The sequence below is a fragment of the Erinaceus europaeus genome, chromosome 12, assembly GCF_950295315.1.
Source record: "Erinaceus europaeus chromosome 12, mEriEur2.1, whole genome shotgun sequence".
NCBI classification, from domain to species: domain Eukaryota; kingdom Metazoa; phylum Chordata; class Mammalia; order Eulipotyphla; family Erinaceidae; genus Erinaceus; species Erinaceus europaeus.
This window is the reverse complement of record NC_080173.1, coordinates 96,458,499-96,475,217: the sequence shown is the minus strand read 5'-3', so window position 1 is coordinate 96,475,217 and position 16,719 is coordinate 96,458,499. Positions and strand designations below refer to the sequence as shown.

The 16,719-nt window shown below is 53.0% G+C and overlaps 1 protein-coding gene across 11 annotated transcripts in view; it reads right to left on the bottom strand.

Annotated features, from left to right (window-relative positions):
- Positions 1 to 16,719, bottom strand: part of CACNA2D2 (calcium voltage-gated channel auxiliary subunit alpha2delta 2) — a 168,417-nt gene that overhangs the window by 78,835 nt on the left and 72,863 nt on the right. For all 11 annotated transcript variants that reach the window (XM_060204606.1, XM_060204604.1, XM_060204605.1 and 8 more), the window contains exon 3: positions 5,824 to 5,940. In XM_060204606.1, coding sequence (XP_060060589.1) covers positions 5,824 to 5,940 — 117 coding nt within the window. The remainder of the gene's footprint in view (positions 1 to 5,823; positions 5,941 to 16,719) is intronic.

Below are 16,719 nucleotides of genomic sequence, written 5' to 3'. Positions count from 1 at the left end.
CTTGTCTTCTGGGAAGCCGGAGTTCCAAGACGGCTGGCCTCTGTGTCTCTGCAGCCTAGGCCCCATGAGGTTTCCAGGATGTGGGCCAGCTGACTGCCTATGCTGCAAGGCCCCCAGCCTCCCCTGCTTGTGCCCAGGTCTTGGGCCGAGAAACCACCCTGTGCAGCTTTCAGAGACCCATTCCAAGCATCTGGTTGCTCCTGATTATACGAGACAGTGAGCTCTGGCCTGTGCAGCATGCGCCAGCCCCAAATTAAAAATTCCAGGGGCCTGGGCAGTAGCACAATGGATTGTTCACACATGGTGTGAAGTGCAAAGACCGCTGTAAGGATCTGGGTTTGAGCCCCTGGCTCCCCAACTGCAGGGGTGGGGGTCGCTTCACAAGTGGTGAAGCAGGTCTGCAGGTGTCTGTCTTTGTCTCCTCCCCTCTGTCTTCCCCTCTTCTCTCTATTTCTCTCTGTCCTATCCAGTGACAACAACAGCAGCAGCAGTAGCAGCAGTAATAACAGCAACAACAACAATGGAAAACAGATGGCCTCCAGGAGCCGTGGATTCGGCACCAAGCCCCAGCGATAACCTTGGAGGCAAAAGCAATAATAAGAATAACAAATAAAAATTCCAGGCCAGGGGACTTGAATTGGATTGCAGGGTGGAGCCCAGGGAGGGAGAAACCAGGGTGTTCAGCTCCACCAACTCCTCTCCTCCCATTAGCACTCAGCCGAAAACAAATATAGGAAAGGAGAAAAGGGCCAGAACTTGATTAAAAGCAAATTTAGGGAGTCGGGCTGTAGCGCAGCGGGTTAAGCGCAGGTGGCGCAAAGCACAAGGACCGGCATAAGGATCGCGGTTCGAACCCTGGCTCCCCACCTGCAGGGGAGTCGCTTCACAGGTGGTGAAGCAGGTCTGCAGGTGTCTGTCTTTCTCTCCTCCTCTCTGTCTTCCCCTCCTCTCTCCATTTCTCTCTGTCCTATCCAACAACAACAACAACAACAATAACTACAACAATAAAACAACAAGGGCAACAAAAGGGAATAAGTAAATAAATAAAATAAATATTTTAAAAAAAAAGCAAATTTAAAACATGATTGAGTTTACCTTGAATAATTATCACCAAGGAAGGGAGTGACCCTCCCCTCCCTTCGGGGATATGAACAGGAGAGTCTCAGGGTGTGCAGCCAGGGGGCGCTGTGGCAGGGGTGGTCGGGAGAGCCGGGGTGGCCAGCTCAGTGGCTCTAAGTACATCAGCGGGAGTGAAGAGCCTGGTTCAGCATCAGAGCAGCCCGTGTTCCAACCCTGGCTCTGCCACACCCTGACCTGATGCGTGGCATCTCTGAGCCTCAGTGTCCCTCTCTGGGAAGTGGGCCTCCCGTCCCTGTGAGCATGATGTGTAGCAGACTCTGACATGGTGACGGTCCAGTCAGCGAGGGCCTCTCCCCACCATCTTCCACTGAGAATCGTTTGCATTTAGCGCCAGCTGCGTACCAGGCCCTGAACTGGGCTGCACACGCAGATACCTGTCATGCGGATGGCATGTGGGGTGCAGGGAGAAGGCAGGAATGAGGAGCCCAGGCCCAGGCTCTCTTACCCCACACTGTCAGGGTGGAGTGAGTGTGTCTCTGGGAGTGATGAGCGGAGTAGCTGCAGAGCACAGGGAGCGTGGGCAGGGGCTGAGCCCTCCGCTCCACATGAGGAGGGCAGGTTGGCACCCATCGCAGCCACCACTGAGCAACTCCATGCAGGCGACAAGCCCTTCCAAGCTGAGATGGGTCACAGGCCTAAAGGCCTGAAGAATGCCCCTTTCAGAACACTGGACTGGACATACCCTATGTCCCAGCAGTTTATCTCCTGGGGATTTACCCAAATGGAACAACACCTATTAGACAAGATCCAGGGGGGTGGGCAGAGGTGCACCCGGTTAAGTGCATATATGACCAAGCACAAGGACCGGGGTTCGAGACCCTGCTCCTCATCTGTAGGGGTCTGCTTCATGAGTGGTGAAGCAGGTCTGTAGGTGTCTTTCTCTCCCCAACCCCCTGCATCCTCTCTTAGTTTCTGTCTTATTTAATAAATATTGGGAAAAAAAGGGAAAAAGTGGCCACCAAGAGCAGTGGGTTTGTAGTGCCAGCACTGAGGCACTGGTGGCAATAAAACAATAAATAAATAAAAGAAGAGATCTATGTATACCTATCTTCATAGCAGCACAATTTGTAATTGCCAAAACATTGGAAGCAACCCGGATGCCCAATGACGGACGGATGGTTAAAACAATTGTGGTATATTTTACATGATGGAAAAATGAAGCCACCTCCTTTGCATCATCTTGGATGGAACTTGAAGACACCATGTTAAGGGAGATAAACCAAGAAGAGAAGGACATATACTGAGTGATCTCATTGATTGATTTGTTTGTTTATTTATTTTAAATATTTATTTGTTATTGGATAGAGACAGAGAAATTGAGAAGGGGAGATAGAGAGGAAGAGAGACAGAGAGGCCCCTGCAGACCTGCTGCACCGCCTGTGAAGCGACTCCCCTGCAGGTGGGGAGCCGGGGGCTTGAACCAGGATCCTAACCGGTCCTTGCACTTTGTGACACATGCGCTTAACCCGCTGCGCTACCGCCCGACTCCCATGATCTCATTTATAAGCAAGACTTAATAAATAGGGACAGAGAGGGAGAACACAAAATGAAATGTGGACTGGGCATGGTGTGTTGCTTCAAAGCAAAGGGCTCTGGGGAGTGGTGGGGAGGAAAGGCAGAAGAACACTCTGGGGTGCTGGTGCATGATGAGACCGTATCCATGTGTCAGTGGTCAGTGACTGGACTTCAAAGCATTAGCCCCTTCAATAAAAAAGGGAAAAAAGTATGGGGCCAGGTGGTAGCACATCTGGTTAAGAACACATATCACCACGCACAAGGACCCAGGTTCAAGCCCCGGCTCCCCACCTGCAGGGGGACTGCTTCATGAGCGGTGAAGCAGGCCTGCAGGCGTCTATCTTTCACTCTCCCTCTCTATTTCCTCCATTTCTCAATTTCTCTCTGTCCTGTCAAAGAAAAGTAGAAATATAAATATTTAAAAAAGAAAAAGAAGTCAATTCTCAATGTGTTTTCAGAGAACTTTTAATGAATACTAACAATATGAGTTTACCGGGAAGATTGGAATGACAACATGGGAAGAAAAATAAATTGTGACATCCCTACTTATAGATAGCTGGTAAAAATCTTTTGACCATATTATTTTAGTTCAAATGTTTTTTTTTATTTTTTATATTTATTTATTCCCTTTTATTGCCCTTGTTGTTTTTATTGTTGTAGTTATTATTGTTGTCATTGTTGGATACGACAGAGAGAAATGGAGAGAGGAGGGGAAGACAGAGAGGGGGAGAGAAAGATAGACACCTGCAGACCTGCTTCACTGCTTGTGAAGTGACTCCCCTGCAGGTGGGGAGCTGGGGGTTCAAATCGGGATCCTTACGCCGGTCCTTGCATTTGGCGCCACCTGCGCTTAACCACCTGTGCTACCGCCCAACTCCCCAACAATTTTTTTTTAAGTTTATTTATTTATTTAATCTTTTTGCCTCTAGGGTTATCGCTGGGGCTCGGTGCCTGCACTGCAAATCCACTGCTCCTGGAGGCTATTTTTCCCATTTTGTTGCCCTTGTTTTTGTTGTTATTGTTGCCATTGCTATTGTTGGATAGGACGGAGAGAAATGGAGAGAGGAGGGGAAGGCAGAGAGGGGGAGAGAAAGACAGACACCTGCAGACCTGCTTCACCGCCTGTGAAGCGACTCCCCTGCAGGTGGGGAGCCGGGGGGTCGAACTTGTGCTTAACCCGGTACACTACTGCCTGGCCCCTCAGATGTATTTTTAAAATAAAGTGGGGTGATGTGGAAAAAAAAGAGTAACCCCTTCCTAAACATACTGTATGGTGTTGGACAAGTTCAGAGCTGCAGCCTGCACTCAGAAAGGGGTGGGGGGGGCAGCAAGGCAGAGACATAGCGGGCAAACTCGGAGGTGGCTTGAAGGCGAAGGAGAGACAGGCTTGAGAAGGAGAGAAAGCAGGGGCTCCTCTAGGTCAGGCCCAGTTCTAGGAAAGGAGGCAGAACAGGATGTGCCGGCTGAGGAGGTGAACAGAACGTTCCTGGTGACCAGGGAGACACTGCCAGCCCTGACCAGGGAGACACTGGCAGCCCCGTGGGCACTGCTGGCCTAGTTCAAGGATTGGTGTTGCCTCCTCCAGAGGTCACGTGGGTTGGCTGGGCCAGCTCTGGGGCCTGTGGGTCATGCTGGGGAGGAGGCTCCACCCCCAGGCCTCTTGTCTCAAGACACCATCCTCATCACATTGCGTGATTCCAGGTCACATTGGGGTGAGTAAGCAGGGGACCCCAGCAGGCCCATCTCCCGGGAGAATGTGGTTCTAGCTCTTTCCCAGATCTCGGCTCTGATGGGGGTTTAGGCTGGGTCACTGCCCTGCCTCCATCCTCCCAGGCTCTAGCCTGAGCCTGGATATGGCTCATGAATTTGGTTTCTTTTTTTTAAATCTTAACCAGCTTTATTGAGATATAGTTCACATACCATAAAATTCATCCATATACAGTATACGATTCAGTGGTTTTTCTTTTTAGCATATTCAGAGTCAGTAACCATCACCACAATCTAATTTTAGAATATTTTCATCACCCCCCAAAGAAACTCAGTGCCCATTAGCAGATACTGCATGCCCCTCCCTTCTAGCCTCAGGCATCCGCTAATGTACTTCTAGTTTCTATGGACTTTCCTATTCTGGACAGTTCACAATAGGTGGTCTTTTGTGACTAGTGTCTTCCACTTAGTATATTCTTCCACTAAGTTCCCCCATGTCGCCGTGTTATCAGTTCTTTCTTTCTTTCTCTCTCTTTCTTTCTTTTCTCTCTTCCCCCCCCCACCAGGGTTATCACTGGGGTTTGATGCCTGCACTATGAATCCACCATTCCCGGTGGCCATTTTTTTCTTTCTATTTTTACTTGACAGGACAGAGAGAAATTAAGAGGGGAGGGGAGATAGAAAGGGGGAGGGAAAGACACCCACAGACCTGCCTCACCGCTCATGAAGTATTCCCCCTGCAGGTGGGGAGCAGGGGCTCAAACCTGGGTCCTTGCACATGGTGATAGGTGCACTTAATGGGGTATGCCACCACCCAGCCCCCCTTTCCTTTCTGTCGGACTTGTTGATCTTCAGCACAGGCTGGGGCAGCTGCAGTGATGGTCCTGACACTCACTGACAGCATCACATCCCAGTTGAACTACAGAAGTTGCACCCTATATGCTTTATGTGGGTGGGTCAAATCCCAGAGGCTTGTGAGGGCACAGAACCCCTAAACTCCTGAGCTGACAGGCATGCCCTCTCTGTGTACAGATGGGGAATCTGAGGCTCAGATTCTACAGGTAGAATTGGGGCTTCAAGTCTCAGCAGCCCACAGTTCTCCGTGGGGAGTTCAGGATCCCGCCACACCCTTCCTCCTCAGAAGCACCTACAGTCCACACTCAGTCACCAGTGGCTTGCTGTCCTGGCCAGGTACTCACCAAGGCGCACACATAGACCGAGCCTGACTAGACCTCACCTGTATGACCACACAGGCCCAGACATCCGAGGTTGCCCCTCAAGCAACCTGCTCCAGGTCAAACCACCCTGCTCCCTCATAGCTAGCTGCCTATGCACAGCAGGTGCAGCCCCGAATTTGGAGGCCAGGACGGTCATGAGTGTGTCCACGGCAGGTTGGGACATGCATATCGGAGTGCAGGCCACTATGCCTGGCCCTGCCTCAACCCGCACGCTCATGCCTACCTTCAGGGCCTGCACCTTCCGGTCCAGCAGGCTCTCGATGTCCCCTGCCACCTTCTCCACCAGCTTCTGAGGCTCGTTTTCCTGCACCTCAAACAGGTTCCGGTTGTCCTTGTAGATCTGGGGGGGGGGGAGCAGAAGCTAGAGGTGAGGCCAGGCTACATTTCTGTGCTGGATCCCACACGTCCCAGCCGCACAGCTCACCACAGGGCGGTCTCCACCCTCTCCAGACCCTGACTTTGACCATGAGAGAGGAGGGTGGCCCAGGGCTGGGGAGGACCAGTGCTCTCACTGACTTGAAGGAAGGCCGTGACCATGGGCTCCACGGTTGGCAATGGCTGTGGTTGGTGCCACTGGTTGTCACAGCCCAGTCTGGATGGAAGGGTCCTTTGCGGGGGGCAAAAGTTCACTTCCCTGCCTGGTTCAGAGTTAGCAGGGGAGGAAGCCCGAACTGGACAGGAAGCAGCGAGTCAAGAGGAGTGCACCACGCTGCACACACAACAAAGCAACTCAGAGATGCTGGCTCTCACCCCGCAGGAAGGCAAACACCCACACATGTGGTGCACATACAGCCAGCTCTCCACAGGGCTCAGGGAGATGCCTCCCTTGTGCTGGTGGCTGCCCCAGGGCGTTTACAGGAACTGTGTGAGAGCCCTGGGTGCCCCCAGGGGCGCCTCAGTCATTGAGGGCACAGGCTCTGGGGGGACGAGGTACAGGCAGGTGGGGTTGGGTGTGAGACTGCATCCGGCTACGTGTGCTGGGCACACAGCCATCTGTGTACAAGCCTGCAGGCTGGGGGGTGGGCTGGGGCGAGGGCCTGCAGACAAAGCCCGAGGGTCATGGGGAAGCTCCGGAGCAGGGTTTGTGGGTGGTGGGGCTGGGGAGGTGCGTACACGTGCACCTGAGCGTGTCTGTGTCGCACACCCTGGTGCAAGCCCACATGCCTCTCTGAAGGACCCCAGCAGGTCCTCATCCCAAGCAGGCTCCTCAGCCAGAGGTTATGGCTGGGCTGCCACCAGGCTGTGCAGAAGCAGAGGGACAGAGAGAGGAGGTGATGAGAGGAGATAAGGGAGGGGGTGGTGGCGGGAGAGAAGCAGCTGATGAGAGACAGACAGACAAGAGAGATAAGGTCGTCAGAGTGACAGTGAGACGTGGGGAGACAAGGCCGCTGCCATCTGACAGGAGGAGGGGCCGGGGAGCAGGTGCCTCCAGAGCTCCCTCCCCCACTCCAGCCTGGCAGCACAAGGGTTAAAGCACTGCACACAGGCTCAGGCAATCTCCTCCCACCGCCCCCCACCCTCTCAGCCTTTTCCTTTTGTCCTTCTCTTAGAACAAAATAATTTGTGGGGAAGTTGCTCTTTCCCACAGAGCAGTGGCCATTAGAGGGCTAGTGGAAGGAGGCCTGGATGCATGGCCAGGCTGCTCTGGACTGGGGGTGGGGGGGTGACAGGGGTGGGAGTCCTACCGCAGCACCCAGACACCCCCTCCCCCACCCAGATGGAGGATAGTGGTGAAATGGGGTCACTGGGAAGGGCAAGGAGTCCAGAGCCCAAAGTTGGGGAAATTGAGGCTTAGGGGCAGGAGAGGACAAGCCAAGGACAATCATGAGTGGCAAACACAGGTCCCCCAACCCCTCTGAGCCCTTTTCCTAGGTTTTTGAGCATTAAAAAAGAAAGAGAATGAAAGAAAGAAAGAGAAATGGTTGGAGGGAGGGAATTATACCTTATCTATACTTTGGATCACACGGTCCATGGGTGTGCTGAGGTCAAGGTCATGACCACCCTGACCCACTTGTGCCAACAAAGGCTGCAGCTACCTGACCTCTTAGGGCCCTGGCTCTCCTGTCAAGGTCATTCCCAGGCATCCAAATCTGCTTGTCCAAGACAGCAGCAGTCCACCCCCCCACCAACCCCTATCCAGGGCTGGAGCATGACGCTCCCAGATAGGTCTCCTTGGGGACCCTGGGGGATCCTCTTGACCAGGTCCGGTGTGCCCCTGGAAGGCCCACAAGTGCCTGGGCCAAGGATAGGGTTGAAGAATGAGTCTCAGGGCTGGGCAGTGGCACACCTGGTTAAGCACACATAATATAGTGCAAAAGGGTTCAAGCCCCTGGTCCCTACCTGCAGGGGGAAAGCTTCAGGAGTGGTGAAGTAGTGCTACAGGTGTCTCTGTCTCTCTACCTCTCTGTCTACCTGTTCTTTTCAATTTATGGCTGTCTCTATCCAATAAATAAAGATAATAAAAAAGAAAAAAAGAAAGAAAATTGGAAACACCGAGTAAGTCTCTATGGGGCAGGGTCACTCCCTAGGACCCAGAGAGGTGACAGCATGATTGCAGTCACCCTCTGAAACTCAGGCTGATGGAGGATGGGAAGAGCCACACCTTGGGAGCCCAGGCTTGTCACCAGTGCTATGGATCTCCAGGATAACACAAAGGAACCACCATCTCCTCCTCTGCTCCCCTAGACCTGCACAGTTAGGCTCCCACTGTACAGAAGGCCCTAGTCTCTCCCGGGCAGCCCTTCCGCCCATCTTGTCTTTGTCTCTGACACCTCCACACTTCTGTCTTAGCTCAGGAGGTGATAACAGGGGAGCCTAGACACAGGGTGCTACTGACAGTGTACAGCCGCAGCCAGCTCCCATCCATCTCTCCCCGAGCACAGGGTCAAATCTGCTTTCACCAGAAGCAAATGTGTATGTCTAATTCCGGATTTAAGAGCAGAGCTCTGAGGTCAGTGGGACCTAGGCTGACTTTCCACTTCTGCCTACAGCTGTGGTACCACTTGGAGCCCAGAGCTGCATCTGTCCTGCCACTTCCCTCCCCCCTTTCCAATTATACTTGATAGGACAGAGAGAAACTGAGAGGGGAGGGGCGATAGAAAAAAAGAGAGACAGACACCTGCAGGTATGCTTCACTGCTCGAGAAACAGACACTCTACAGGTGGGTTGTGGGGGCTCAAGCCCGGGTCCGTGTGCAGGACATGTGTGCTTAACCAGGTGTATAACCGCCCAGCCCTGTGTCCTGCCACTTTCTATCCCAAGGACCCACTGAGGCCCTTCTGCCAGCCCCTGGTGCTGACATTCAAGGCCTCTGCAGCCCACAGACCTGGTACCTGTCTACAGGACCCTGGGTGCCTGGTTCATACTAGTTTCTACTGCAGGGCTCTGTTGATGCTGTTCCTTCCCCCTGCACACACCATCCCCCCAATCTAAATATCTAAATAGTCTCTGAGTAAGGGAAGGAAATGGGCAGGAGGAGATGAGAGGAGAATTCTAGAATCATAGTCTTGTCTAGCTACTAGTCAAGCCTGTCCCCCAATCCCAAGTGAACCCCCAAGGTGTAACTGCCTTCGTTCCTTCTATTCCATAATCCTCAACATTCCCCTGGACCAACTCCAGCTGCTCCTGTCCCCTGGAGGGGGAACCTGAGTAGACACCCCTGTCCCAGGAAGGCCCAAGTAACACTGGCCACCAGATGGCCCCACACTAGGAGATAGGTCAGCTCACCACCCACAAGTCCCAGGAGATGCTTTCCACCTGCAGGCCCAGCAGGATCCCAGCAGAATGCAGGGACACTCCAGAGCATGCACAGGCCTGGCTCCCCTGAGCCCCAGGATGGAGCCCTGGTGTCCGCAGACAATTCAGAAGCAACAAAAAGGGCAAGGCACACAGATCAGGGCCTCAACACCACAGCAGAACTGCACGCCCGCTGGTGTCCTTGGGCTGGCAAGGTGACTGCAAACACCCAGTGGCCCCCACAGCAGCGCAGCCTGCAAGGGCTCCTCCTCTGCACAGGCAGCTGGCAGGGGAGAATGGAGAGAGCCCGGGACAGCAGGCCGCAGGTGACAGGCTGTGCAGCTCCACACCAGTCACCATGGGGGAGGGCCAGGCAGGGGCTTCCTCCCAGAGGTGCTGAGTGGCAGTGGGACAGGGCAGCAGCCCAGGACAATGCAGGTGGCAACTAGGTGAGCACTCGGGGACAACAGCAAGGACGACAGAAGAGTCCTTACCCCTCCCCCACCCTGTGCCCTATGCCTACGCCACCACCCACCTGGGCAGTCTCTATCTCTGGAGGGCACTTTCCACTGCCCACCACAGAGATCTTCCTTCCCCCTCTCCTTCCCCGACTCCCTGCTCCTGCCAGTGATGGCCCAGCCCAAGCCTCTAATTCTGCAGCATGGCTGACCAGTCTTCTGGCCCTGGGATTTCCAGGGTCTGGGGAGAGGGCAAGGTCTTTTCAGGGCCCTAGACACTCTGCCCTGTTTCCTGCTCCCCTGGTGATTGCACAGAGAGAGGAGGTATTCCTGGAGGATGCCTGAAGGAACAGTGACCCTGGACGGGAAGCCTGCAGGCTCACATGGGGCACACGGAGCCAGCCTGTCCCATGGCTCCCAGCAGCCCTGGTGGAGTCCCGAGCAGCCTGGAGGGCACAGAAAGCCACTACAGGAGACAAAGGACACAGGACCAGACCAGTGACCAGGACAGGCCCCGATTAAGATGGGAGGACATTTTGGAAAGTCTCCAACGCAGCACCTGACCTGCCCAGCAGAGAAGAAAGGTGTGGGGGAGAGGAGAGAGAACAAGGAGGCCCAGGGGGTAAGGAAAGGCTGGGCAGGAGCAGAGGAAGCATGGAGGAACAGGCTGTGGCCTGGTGGTGGCTCTGGCATCCTGTGACAGGTGTGTTGCACACTTCTCTCCTTCATCTTTGACACCCCGGGGAGGGGCCATTCCAGTCAGGTCCACGTAGCAGTGGCAGCTAAAGTAAGGATACAGCAGAGCCCTGGTGGTCTGGTCTGGAGCTCTTGCTTTCGGTCACACTGTACAGTACACTCCCTGCATCTTCCCTTGAAGTTGAAGATGGGGTTTTCAGAAAATGGGGCACATCAGAAAATGGGGCACACGGGTTAAGTTGGGGTTTTTGTGGACTTAAAAGGGGGTGTCGGGTAGACACAGGATGCACTGAAGTCCCCACACCCATGGAGGGCAGCAGGGCTGTGCTGGAGGGAGTGGGTGAGCAGCAGAGTCGGCCTGATGAACTAGTCAGCTGCACAGCCCAAGAGTTCAGACAGGCACTCCTGAGGCTCCTCTGCAGCGAAGGTGAATGGGCCTTAATCTCTGGAAAATTAAATCAGCAAGAAAATGGAACGAGCAAGATTTGACACAGGCTGGGGCCGGCTGTTTTCTCAATGATCCAGGCCCAGCAGGGGCTCAGCTAAGGGGGTTCCAGCATCCTGCCCTCCCCCACCACCTCCCAAGTGCTGGGCAGGGCTCAGCAAGGGTAGGGGAGTGACCTTCATGAACTGATCCATGGGGAGACTTGCTGTTCTGTAATCCACTGAATAGGGACAGCAGGTGTAGGTCTTATCTGTCCAGCCTTCACAGGCAGAGAGAGAGAGAGAGAGAGAAGGGGGTATCATAAACCCTCTTGCAGGCCTTCTCAGGACCTTGCCCTCACCATAAAGTAGCAATGGCAGGGACTGCCCCAGTCTCTGAAGGGAATCTGGGGTATCCTACCCTGCCACTTGAGGAAGACTTTTCCTGAAACATGTGTAGCCTAGAATGTTCCCAGCTGTGACCGTGAACTGTGAGCCCAGACCAACAGGGACTCAGAGGTTACACAGGCTCCTGTGCTGTATATATGGGCCCTAGATCAGGTGGGTGGGGGTAAACAGTTAATTTTATTCATAGATTTCAAGAAGGGGAGCTACTCTCTGCCCTAATCCAACTTTCTAGCCCTTTTCTCTACTCTGACACCATCTTCTCAGACAATATTTTTGTCTTACTCCATGTTAGCTAGCAAACTCAAGCAAAACTACGATAGTTGTGGATCCCCAGGAACATGCTTAAAATGGACTTCCTAGCTTTCCACCCTGATATACCTGTTCTCATCTGCTCTACTCCTACTTTTTGTTTCTTGTTCATTAATCGTTTTGTCCTTTATATCTTTTGCTTTATATCTTGCCACCTTTCAGCCACCAAGTTGCAGATACTATCACAATTCCATCCTGACATCCTGGGGCAGACAACCTCACCAATGTGTCCTAGAACCTCCCCTCTCCAAAGCTCTACCCAACTAGGGAAAGACAGAAGCAGGCTGGGGGTATGGATCGACCTGCCAATGCCCACGTCCAGTGCAGAAGCAATTCCAGAAGCCAGAACTCCCACCATCTGCACCCCCAAAAGAATTTTGATCCACAATCCCAGTTTGGGAGAAATAAAGGAGGGAAGATGACTACTCTGAAATCCAACTCCATCAGGAACTGGAGAAGAGGAAAGAAAAAGGGAGGAACATTAGGATGTAGTAGTAGGAGTATGTGTGACTTGGAAAGGAAGAGAAGATGGGACCTCAAGGGGGGGGGCAAATCTATACAAATCTAGACAGATAGTTGTAGAAATAATAGTTAACCCGTATCTGCAACCTTAGGAGAACTGCTGTAGCTTCATATGGAGGGACTGGGGATCCAGAACTCTGGTGGAGGGAATGGTGTGCAATTATACCCCTGTTATCTTGTACTTTTGTAAATCAATATTAAATCACTGAGAGATAGAGAATGAGAGAGAGAGAGAGTGAAAGAGAGAGAGGAGGAAGAGGGCTACATTTGGAGGGCTGGGTCTCCCTAGGCTGGTGTTCATGGCCTGGCACTGGAGAGGCCACAGACATGGGGACCAGCGACTAGAATGAGGCACCCTTGTATCAGGAATCAGGAATCAGGGGTGCATTAGCTGTGTGTGTTGGGGGGGGTGGAGACCCCCCACTGAGCATTCAGGACTGGTTTAGGGAAGACTCTCTATGCCCTACTCCATTCCCACCCATTACGCTTTCTCTCCACTCTACCTGCCTTGGACTGGTTCCTGGTGGGGCTGTAGGGCTGCCCACAGCAGGTGCACAAAAGCCCTGAACTCCCTTTTGGGGGACATGCTGGGCCCTGGACTTCAGGTGTAGCTGAGAAGTCCCTGGGGTAGGGTCATATTCCACTCTCTGGCCAGCATGATATAGGAGTCAGAGTAGGGCAAGGGCCGTTGGTCCCCCAGAGCACGGTCCGTGTACAGGCAGAGGCCACACGCTCCATCAGCTCTGACAGTCGCCAGCTGCTATGTTTGCTTCCCGTGGAACTTGCCTTGCTGCCACCACCCTGCGCTGGTGTGGCTCCAGTCAGCCAGCTTCTGTGGTGTCACGTTACAGTGTTTGTACTATCACATTACTAATAACTACCCTTCGTGTTGAGTAAGAACTTCTGAGATGAACTGTGTAGGAAGGCCCACAGGTGCCTATGGGCTTACAGGGTTACAGTGGGGAGGGCACAGGCACTATCAGAGTGGGAAGAGGGGCTCCTGGCATGGTCTCCAGACACAAGTCAGGATGTGACCCTCTTTGCTCCCTTTTCCACCCTCCACCTTATTCTCACTGAACCACAGGGACCCTCCACATTCAATGACACAGGTTCTTGTTGGGGCCCTCTTGAGCCTGGGGCAGCAGAGATGGCCAGAATTTCATTCATAGATTGTCTGCCTTCTTAGGACTCACTATCTGGAGGGGACAGAGATCCACTGGGACTCCTGGCACAGAGGGGTAGAGGTGCATTGGAGCTGTTTGGGAGTGGGCTAGAAGTGAGATGTGTGTGTGTGTGTGTGTGTGTGTGTGTGTGTGTGTGTGTGTGTGTGTAGGGGGCAGAGGCAGTCAGACAGCCAGGTAGGGTGAGGCTGTCAGGGAAGGAGTGGGTGGGGCCTAGATTACAAGGTGAGTTGATTGGGTGGTGGCTCTGTGGCCTACAGGTTCCCCAGAGGCAGCTTCCAGGAGCTCTCACCAGCAGCTTTCCTTCTGTGGAAACACACAGGGCCACAAAGCCCCCACCAGCACCCCCAGCAACGCCTCCCTGTTTTTAAAGTTAAAGTTTAGTTGACTGTCATCCATTACTGCAATTAGTACATTATGTCTAATTATGCAATTAGTGTAAAAAGTGCACTTGCTGCTGAGAATGGGAAATTACGCTGTCTCGTTACGCTGTAAAATCCATGTCATAAAAAGGCTCAATCTCTTGTTTTTCAAAAGACACAAAACCTAACACATTGCAATCAACTGAATCCTCCCAGCTGAGTGAGGGCCAGCCTGAGCCAGTGGCCCTGCACTTGCCCCTGTGAGCCCCCATCTCTGCAAGGCCTGCCCACCCTAACACACACACCGGGGAGCACCACAGAGTGGCTTGTTCTGGGCGTGCCATCTTTGTTCCTCTGAAACAGATGTGAATGTTTAAAACTGACTAAAAACAGTGGCTACCAGGCTGGCATGACAGCCTGCCTCGATACAAAGCTTGCTCTATCCTGCAAAAAACCCAGGCTTAAGCCCAGCAGCCCCCTGCACTGTGGTGTCTCTCACTGTCTCTCCTCTTCTTCCTCCTCCTCCTCCTCTTCCTCCTCCTCCTCTTCTTCCTCCTCCTCCTCTTCCTCCTCCTCCTCCTCCTTCTTCTTCTTCTTCTCCTTCCTCTTTTTCCTCTCCTTCTCCTCCTTTGCTCCCAGGGTTATTGCTAGGGCTCAGTGCCACCACTATAAATCCACTGCTCCAGTGTACACTTTCTCCCATTTTATTGGATAGGACAGAGAGAAATTGAGTTGGGAGGGAAAGATAGGGAAAGAGAAAGTCAGACATCTGCAAACCTGCTTCACCAATTATGAAATGTCCCCCCTGCAAGTGAGGAGCAGGGCTTGAACTCGGATCCTTGTGTGGGTCTTTGTGCTTAGTACTGTGTGCACTTAACTGGATATACCACCACCTGGCCCCATCTCTGATCTTTAACCTAAAAAACTGTCAGCTCAGAGAGGCGAAGCCCTGGAACTACAAAAGAAAACACCCCAAGCCCAAAGCCATCGGCAGTTCCAATGATGCAGCCATTATTTCAAATCTGACCGAGAAGGGGGCCTCCATAGTGAAACATCATCAGGTGAGGGTCTTCATGGAGGCACCGCCACAACCTACCAACAGGCATTTCAGGTCTTTTCTTCAAGGCTCCCAAGGACACAACTCTGAGATTCCTGATGGGACATGAGGAGGAAGAAGGGTCCAGTCTGGCTTGGGGAAAAAAGGCAAAACTTTCATGCACCTAGAGCTTCTGAACTCTGGGAGCAGTGCCCAGATGGGCAGTGGGCTCCTTGTCACAGGAGCTCTGCAAGCCCAGTTGTCAGGAATTCCAAGATGGGACTCACAGATGGTGACCTTCACCCAGTGGCTGGACTCCAGGTTGCCAGCATTAGATAACAGTACCCCTGCCGGGATAGCGTGGGGGTGCCTCTTCCAGGGCGCATACTCTCTGGGTTGAAGAGAACGCGACCAGAGCCAGCCTGGGCTGCTACTCACTCAGCGACGCGAGGGAGATAACTCAGGAACAGAGCTTGTGGTGGTGAGGCGATTCAATTCTTTATTGATCAGAGAGCCCAGGCTTTTAAAGGTCAGACCCGGAAGTGACAAGTCGGAAACAGAAATGGCTTGACATGGTTTGGAAAGGGGCGGAGAAAGGCAAAAAGGACTGGGAAAAGTAGGAACTTCCTTAGCAATAGTTGCAAGGGTTTTAACCGGTAGGATTAATAATCGCCTGCAGGCAGGGAGGGTCTTGAGGGTAGAAAGAAGACAGATCAAAGGAATGGAATGGGTGGGGATCTTTCAGGTAAAACAATGATTATGTAGATAGGCCATAGTATCAGGAATGCAGGGTGGAGCAGGGGGAGCTGGCTTAATGTTTTAAGGAATGCCAGGCTCCTGGAGGCAGAAAAATGCAGGGTGCTTTGTGAGGCAGGGAGTCTGATAAGATGGGGCAAATCTTGGGGGGTTGTGTCCCTCCTTGCTCAACCTCTCAGTAGAGAGAGAGACTGACAGGATGGATGTCCCCTCAAGTCAAGTCCTGCCAAACTCAGCCACATGCTCACAATTTCCCTACATATCCCCATGGCGGCATGCTGACATCAAGTCTGTGATCATCTTCCCCAGGTTCAGGCTCCTTGTGAGTCAGGGGATACTTGGGGGACAAGTGGGAAATCAGAAAGGAAACTGACTGTGTGTGTGTGTGTGTGTGTGGGGTGTCTCCTCACTACAGAGGTGACAATGCCTAATGGCCAAGCCCACAACATCCGAAAGAGGATACAGTGTCCCTGACTGTGACTTGTGCCAGCACTGACCACACTCCTACATTCATAAAAGCCAATATTCCAGGACGAGGTGTCCACCAGTCCATCACCCCAGACCATCTGCAAAGTCACCAAGTTCAACCCCACGTAAATAACTTTAACCCACTCGGCTCAGTATCTAAAAAGGCCTACCACTGAGTTCCTATACTCAGTGTCTGAGTCCCAGGAGGCCTGTCCAGGTCCAGTGGCTACTGGAGCGCCACAGAGGGTCCTTCCCAGCCAAGGATCTGTCCTGAGCTGGTGGGCACAATGCATGTGACCCCTGCTCGGTGCTCATGGAGCAGACAACCTCAAGCTTGGAGCCCCCAGCATTATAGGGTCTGTAAGGCCCCAGGACCTCTGCAACCACACCCCTCAGTCCTGGGTGTGCTGCCGCATCTGGGTGCTAACCATGCCCCATCAAAGCACTGACCAAGAAGAAGACAGTTGCAATACGAGGCATGTGTGGGGAGATTGAACTGGACTCACTGCAGACACCTGTTGCTTGAGTTCAAGATACGCGTCTCTGCACAATTCTAGCCTCTAGGCCTGTCTACACAGGTGCACTTGGATTTCATCCAGGATGGTGTTGGGGGTGAGAGATTTGAGCCTGAGGTGGCTTGAACTGTAGGTAAGATCTGGGTGCCCCCGTTTACTCCCCCTCCCTGAGCCAGGAGCCGCCGGCTGTCGAGGCAGCTGGGAGGGAAGCTGTGCCCAGCATACCAGCTGGCACGGGGGAGTGTGAATA